Source organism: Meriones unguiculatus, chromosome 9 (genome assembly GCF_030254825.1).
Source record: "Meriones unguiculatus strain TT.TT164.6M chromosome 9, Bangor_MerUng_6.1, whole genome shotgun sequence".
Taxonomy (NCBI): Eukaryota; Metazoa; Chordata; class Mammalia; order Rodentia; family Muridae; genus Meriones; species Meriones unguiculatus.
The window spans coordinates 83,734,964-83,743,093 of NC_083357.1; the positions used below are offsets into that span (position 1 = coordinate 83,734,964).

General features: G+C 38.2%; 1 protein-coding gene across 3 annotated transcripts in view; it reads left to right on the plus strand.

The window, feature by feature from the left end:
* Positions 1-7,771, plus strand: part of Tdrd3 (tudor domain containing 3) — a 145,259-nt gene extending 137,488 nt beyond the window's left edge. For 2 of the 3 annotated variants that reach the window (XM_060391499.1, XM_060391502.1), the window contains exons 13-14: positions 1,400-1,525; positions 7,533-7,771. In XM_060391499.1, coding sequence (XP_060247482.1) covers positions 1,400-1,516 — 117 coding nt within the window. In that variant the 3' untranslated portion in view covers positions 1,517-1,525; positions 7,533-7,771. Of the gene's footprint in view, positions 1-1,399; positions 1,527-7,532 lie in introns of those variants that run through there. The other variant, XR_009594281.1, reaches the window with a different exon arrangement.
* The last annotated feature ends 359 nt before the right edge of the window (positions 7,772-8,130 follow it).

An 8,130-nucleotide genomic window follows, 5' to 3' on the forward strand; every position in this document is an offset into this window, starting at 1 on the left:
CACATTTTTCTCTGTAAAGTGGCTATTAAATTACATCAGATGAATTGTTAGATTTTACTGTTCTTTCTGGCATGACAGGTTCTTGAAAATGATCATTAATATTTGTCTTATAGCTTATTTATTTTACATGCAGATGGAGACACAGATTTAAACAGCAATGTTTGAATTCAAACCAAATCTGTCTTGTATAGTTCCTGGACTTTCATATCCTGTCTTAAAAGTGTAAAATATGGTGCTTTCTTTTGAATACTGTGGAGGATGCTTAAGCATGAAGAGAGTGTTTATACCTAATACTAACTATCACCGTTAAGCAATAGGATTGCTTCAGTCAGACCATCTTAGTGTCTCCCTGTTTCTGGCAGGTGTCAGTGCACTAGTAGGAAATATAAAAATTCAAGAAATGTAACTCAGACTTTCTTATAATTTCCTATGTTATTATTAGACTGAAGGGAAAGCGTTGAGAAAAAAGATTTCATAATATGAGAAGGAGGGAGAAAGAATAAATTTCCAAAATCATGCAAATTATTGTACTGATAATTTAGTTGGAATTTAAATTCTACTCAGTAAAAATAGATGCTATTTCTTGCATAAATAAAACTGAGAGCCAGTTTTTTTTTCCCATTTCTGATAGGGTACCTTAGTCATAGCTGAATTAATTTTTAAAAAGCACACACACACACACACACACACACACACACACACACACAGAAAACAAAAACCAAAAATGCAGGGTGGCAGCTCTCAGTAAGAAACCAGTGTGGTTTTTTGTTTTTTGTTTTTTAACTATATTTTGTTGCCTTTAAGTCCTTTTCAAATTTTATGATGAACTATACTTTCTCTGCTCACTTTTTAATCAGAGTCCTCTAATTTCCCTCTGTTCTTCCTTGAGTTAGTAGATCCACCATCACAGTAAGGAAGAGGAATGGAATAAATGCTTTACTATGCTCTCTCTTGCATGAAGCTTCTTGTATATTTAAATTGCATACCCCCCCCCACCATTCCACTTATTGTTTTTCTCTGTCTGTATATGTAAGATTCTTAATGTTGAAGATTCCATGAATTGAGGATAGGTAGCTGCTCAGTGTTCTCTAGCTCCTCAACCCCTTTTTGCTATCTTACCAGGACTCCTTTCTGTAACAAGCACTCAAAATGTATTCAGAAGAAATACTCAGGAAAATTATATTTGATTTCTATGTTCCTCACATTTCATCATTTGATGTGACTATTGTGCTATTATTTGGAAATTGTTTCCTTTAATATCTCTGCCTCTCCCCCTTACCCTTGCCTCTCTCTGTTGACAGCTTAAAAAGGTATATTAACATGAAGATTATAAACCATATTTAACTTAGGAAAGCTGGAGGTACTTTGAACATGCTAAGTCATTATTCTTTGCAAATAGGAAGAAGAAGGCACCTATGATCACACCATTGAGTTCCGTAGAGGAGGTGATGGACAGCCACGACGATCCACCCGGCCAACGCAGCAGTTTTACCAACCTCCTCGGGCTCGGAACTAATGGGAAGAGGTAAAATTGACATGGTGAAATAGTTTTCATATAAAGAAAGATGTACTTTGTGTTCAATACAAATTCAGCTACTGATGTTTCATAGTGGTGCACATAGAAAAAGCTGATCATGGATTGCAGCTTTGAGTTGACGTTATGATATGCCACTTCTCCACCAGCCTTTCTCCTGAATGCTTCCAGAATCCTTTGTTTCATTCCTTCTGTTGTAGTTACTGTTCTTTTGTAAAAAGACACCATGACCATGGCAGCTTATAAAAGAAACATTTAATTGGGGGCTTGCTTACAGTTTCAGAGATTTAGTCTATGATCATCGTGTCAGGGAGCATGTTACCATGCGATAGAGCAATAGCTGACAGTTCACATTTGATCTGCAACATATTGTCAGAGGAGACTGACCTGGTGTGGGCTTTGAAACCTCAGATCTAACCCTGAGTAACATACCTTCTTCAACAAGGCCACACCTTCTAACCCTTCCTAAACAGTTCCACTAACTGAGGACCAAGCATTCAAACATATGAGTATGTGAGGGACCTTCTGGTCTAAACCATCACAGTTATTCTATTCTTTTTTTTTTTTTCCACTTTATGTTCTTACTACATTTATTTTTATTTTTTTGAGAATTTCATAAATGAATACTGTATTTATAATATTCCTACCCCTGACTTCTGACTTCAGTTCCCCCCTGTGTACTTCTCCCATTCTTTCTCTAATGCCCCGCCCACCACTTCTTTTCTCATTCTTGGTTTCTGCAGTTAGTCCAATTGTATACTCACATTTAAAGATGTAGAATTAGGATCCACAAATATGGGAGAACATGCCTCATTTCTGAGACCTTTTGTATTGCTTATTTAAAGAAGAGGAGATTTTTTACAGTGTACCATCAAGAATCGGAAAGGCTGCATCACACTGTTGTGAGACTCTAATCTTGCATATATACCACAGGCAAACCAAGGAGACCAACACCAGAAGGCCTGCTAACACTCCCAAGCCCGCCCATTAATTCAGATGATTCATGGCTGCAGCAATCCATGTTGATAATTCTGTGGCTAGTCCTGCGTCCACTCCAGTAGAATTTACTGTGACAATGGCCACTCTCAGCTGCTCCATCGTAGTATCGAATTCTCCAGTCCAATTACCTAAAATATAGCTCGACAATTGTTTAGACAGATTTGCAGCACAGGAAAAATTCTCATGTTGTATGCTAGTGACACAAAGTCCAGCATACTTTCATTGACAGCCAGGTTGAGCGATTTGCCATAGGGTATCAATTTGCTGATCATTCAGGCCTTTACAGCCATTGAAGCAGGACATTCTCCCCAAGCATGGTTGGATACCATAAAAAGCTAAAATGATACGCTCAGGATGCGAGGCTAAGCACTGCACTCAGGGTCAGCCGCTTTGGACCCAGAGAAGAGCATGTCTGATTGCATGCGGGTTGATGCCCCAGGTCCCACCTCTGAGAAAAAGGTATCGGACGGGTCTGATGCTCTTTGGGTGGATGACACCTAAATGAACATCTGTACAAAGTCCCAATTTATTTCTAATATCAGAGATCAGACCTCTACTCTTGCCTGATGCGTCTAAAACAAAAAGGGGGAACTGTAGAGAGCTGCGGAATGCTATGCCTTAAAGATGGAGCTGGTTTCCGCCTTCCACCTTCCCGATGGTGAGTGCTCTCTGTCCCGAACAACTCCACATTTGGCTAAGGCCGAGGATCTGGCTTGCTTCCATGTATGTGGACCTATCTGCATTGCCCCCGTGGCACGCCTGGGTTGGCTACCCAGAGGCTATTTAAGCTGTGGGCTGGCTTTCCCCGGGGTCCGAGGATTGTTCAATGTTCCTGAATAAACTGCATTGAAAAAAAAAAAAAAAGAATCGGAAAGGCAACACACCTACTTGCTAAAATGTGACTTGGAGGCCTTTTATTTTTCTAGAAGCATTCATATGACTTTCAGAAAGAACAGCTGTCTGAAAATCTTCTTCTCTAGGGAGAGAGAGCAGAAAGTCAGAAAGTTTGGACACAGTCTTGGACATCACACTCTTGACAAAACTTTATTTCTTAATATGCTTTTGGAAGGAAATGCTTTTACTCTCTTTGGTAACAGACCTGTCTTGTTATTGTTTTCATTCCATTATCCTAGAACTTTTGGGCAACTTTAAACAATTTTCTCATTGGGTATTTATTGTCTTACAGACTATTCAACTATGTTTTCTTTCCAGTGTCTTCAGTAGCAAAACTATTGAGAATTTTCTAGAAACTCTTCTCCTCATTTTACAATTAGTTTTCAGGTCTATAGGCAGGATGTATTTTCCTGTGATAAGTGACCAGAACTATTGAGTCCTTGAAATGTAGATAGTGTGAATTGAGGTGTGCTGTAAGTGGAAATAAAAAAGAAAAACAACTTTCAAAGAGTTATAGGGGGAAGTAAATTATCTCAATAATTTTGTGTTGATTCTATTTGAGTAAAATGTCATTAAACATTTAAGTTATTGGCATCTTCTGGTATTTCTGGTATTTCAGCTGAATATACTGTTCCTGAGCTATGTCTCCTTCAGCTTCCCAAAGCTTATACATGTTTGAAACTAATTCTAATATTCTAATATAAATTCAGAGTTTTTCCTTTTCTTACATATCTGATAGTCTGCCTAAAGCAAAAACCTAATGCTAATTGACTTCTGAACTGTCAGAGCAAGCCAGTGTAGCACTTTCCCTTTTTATCATTGCTTTTCTTTGCCCTCAACACAAGGCCGTCAAGCAAACAGCGCTGACCCTTACTCAGGCAAAAGAGGAGTGCTTCATAACTCTGGGCGTTTTTCTGTAGCACTCAAGAACCAGTTCTCATGACTTTTTAATTCTTTTTTTAAAGCAGAATCAAAGTATATACAAGGATTTAAGGAACTTAAGGAACTGTGCTTACAATTAAGTGTCACTTTAAAGTCAATGAAAATAGAGATCATTTTCCTACTTTCTGGGGATTTTTAAATCACTTAAAACAGTTTTTAATGAAGGTAAAAGTTTGCAGCAGGATATTAGGTTTCTCCAGGCTGCCATTTGGGGTTGATGCAAAAGGCAAGGATTCAAAAGGCTAGAAGTAGAGAAGACGGGACGGACGTTAAGGTGCACCTAACAGGGAGGGTTTAGTCCTCCCAGCCTCCCAGTAGTTTCTTTCATGTATTTTATATGTTTGGGTTCCATGGAAATTTTTATTTGGAAAGGAGTACACTGCTTAAAAATACATTATACACCAACGCCCTGAGGTAACTGTGGCTTAACCATATTAAATAGTACAGCACAAACATTTCCTAATCAACTTAAATGTCATAGTCTTACTTTCTGTGCCCCCTGGGCTAAAACCTTCGTCTTGGATGCTGGGGTGTAGCTCTGGTAGAGGCCTTGCATGCTTCACATATGACAGGCTCTGGATTCAATGCTCCACAACAAAATAGAATTAGTAGGTTAGTCTGTCTCATGGTCCAGGTGCTTGCTTGGCTTGTGTTGTTTTCAGGGAAGAAAGTGACACTGAAATTTTAGATTCTCAGTATCAACAAAGAAATTAACTGGGGTGGCAATATTATTGTGTACCATTTCAAAAACTCATTTGCCATAAAGTTGACTCAAAAATAAAGTGAACAAGATATATAGTGTTGACTGGGGAGAATATTTTTGCATTTTAACTCAGAAATACACTATTAAAGCCTATGAAATAGAATAAAATATCTCTGAGAAACTATCTAGAATGGGATGTTCAGCAATAAGATACATTCACTTCCTGTTCTTGTTACAAAATTGAAGACTTAGTTTTTCTCATTTCCAATAGAAAATACATATTGGTAGTCAGCCATTTGACTTTACATAATATGAAGTTATGCAAACTCAAGTATTATTTTTCCTCAGAATTACTTAGAAATACTGCTTATTTCTTTATGACTTCTAAAAATATAATTATCAAATTCATTCATTTATATTTTGAGTATGTTCCTGGGGCATAAATCACATAAAATTTTAGTTATGAATTTGCGTGTTATTTTCCAGGAATACTTTTTAAAACTCTCCATACAGCCCTAATTCCTTCCTAATTCCTAATTCCTTAATTCAATATGGAGACACACCTGAATTACTGGGGTTTCATACTAAGGCCAGCACCAGAGACTCCAAAGCGTCAGCACCAAAGTGCTAGTATATCAGATCTGAGATTTGAGGGGAGACAGCCCCAAATCCCTAAATTCTAGTTCCTGGGCACCATGTGTAATTGTTCTGTGCAGTTTGGGAATGTAAGTAGATCTAGAAAGCTGACTCTATACCCAGCTCTTCAGACAGGAAAGTACATTTTGGACAGTAGGAAGCATTTCTAATGTTACTTGATTCTAGAAGCTCCATAAATCCACAGGCTCTGCTATTGAATTCATTGTAGGGTGGAGTCTGAGAACGTGAAAAAGGAAGAAAGGTGGAGGGGCACCCGACAGTTCCTGACAGTGGCTTTGGGTGGCTAGACTGAACCCAAAGAGATACTTTCTGATGCTTTTGCTTCATACTTGGAGTTTTGATGTAATGTGCTTGGTGCAGTTATGAACTTTCAAGTAAGAATAAGAAGGTCACCACTAACTTGAAGAAGTGTTGTTGGTTGTAGGTAGGAGTAGAGAACCTGGCCCGTCTGCTTAAGTAGTTCAGGCTGCATGTTTGGCTATGGAGAGAGAACTGTAAGACAGATTAGCTGGAACTCCCTAGATGATGAGAATTAGCAGTATGTGTGGTGAACCCATTCTGAACTTTGGTCCTAGTTTTTTATTTAATGCAAGAATAATCTTGAGAGTTAATTAACCAGAAACCTTGAAATGCATAGCTATGTAGATACTGTGACTGTGTTTGTTTTCACAGGTTCAATTTTTAACACCAGTTTTAGTTAGTAAAATGTATGTTTTTAGATGCAGATTATTTTTAGACAACCTTATGCAGCATTGTTTGTGCATAATTTTTTATATCAGAGTTAGGAAAATGATCTTTATGAATATAACTGTTAGCCTGTGATGCCAACAGGACTGACATTATATAAGAACTTCAGTGTCTAAAGCTCAAGCTGGTGGGATGATTCAGTGAGCAAAGGACTTGCCATACAACCCTGACCAATTCAGTCTGTTTCGGGAACCCACATACAGAAAGGAAAGAACGTATTTCACAAAGTTGGCGCCTGACACCCACATGTGTGTCATGATGCATACCATCCCCCTCGCGTCCACACGTGATCAGTTAAAGAAAAGCAGTATGTGGGAGCTCTGTTTTCTGTTCAGGAGCCTGCGTACTTTGGAAGACTTAGGAGATACATGTTCGCAGAGGTGGATTACCTATTCCTGCTCAAGCACTGTTTCATTTGTGAAGCTGACCCAGCAAGTCTCTCATTATGTCTCAGCTCTTATGTTGTCACCACTGACTTTTCCCATTTCCAGTACCGTGTTACCCAGTGCTGGAGACACGTCTCAGCAGTGAAGAGCCCTTGCTGCGTGCTCCTATAGAGGATCGAGTTCAGTGCCCAGCACCAGTTTGGGGAGCCTCACAGCACCTGTAACTCCAGCTTCAGAGGATCTCACACCCTATTGTATCCTCTGCACCTGCGCGCACGTGCGTGCACACACACACACACACACACACACACACACACACACTCACACACTCATTCAAATAAAATGAATCTTAAAACACACACATACACACACATAGGTACCTATCAAGGTGGGGAATGGGTACAGGTATGAAACAGAGGACAGATGACAGACCAAAGTAAATGATAAATGACCACTCCATGGTCTAAATTTTGGTGTTTTATGTTGTTTTTTATAGAGATTTAATTTTATGAACTAGATTGTGTTTTTTTCTAATTTATCTTGTTTGAGATTACTGATATTTAAATGGACATTTCACCTTTAAAAAAGTTTCGGCAGAGTTGTGCCTTGATAAAGTATAGAAGAGGTAATCTGAGGTTCAATTTTATTTTCTTCCTTCTTTTTGAAATAGGCTTTTTGTGAAGGAAGAATCCACTGCAAACATCCTGGAAGCCCATTGATAGATTTTCCACTTCTTCGGAATGAGAATCAACATGCTGGATGTGATTTTTGGAGAAAGAAAAATGCAGATTTTTAAGGAAAAGATTCAACCTACAGAAAGCAAGGGGGAAATACTAAATTCAGTAGAGCAAATATCTTTATAAGTGAAGGACTTTTTCTTCTACCATCAATAAAAGCATTGTGTTATTATATATGTTGTACTGTTTTACTTGCCTGTCATTTTCTTGTTGATCTGGCGTTAGCCCCATACAAACTACTTTCTATGGAACATATTATGGAAGCCTTCCCCTGTAATTACATAATATATATACTCTCTGTGTAGCTTATTATTTTGTATTAAAACAACCTGAAGCAAAATAGCAGTTATTAGTATGCTAACAGCTATCAAATATGACAGAAGAATTGAAAAGTTAAGTATGTAATTTATAGTACTCTCACAGTTTTTACAAGTGCAATTAGAAAAGCAGGTACTCCCTTTCTTTTAAATGTGAATTGTGTTGCAAGGATTTGGATACAAGGAACAGGAAAGACATCTTAAACCCTGGATC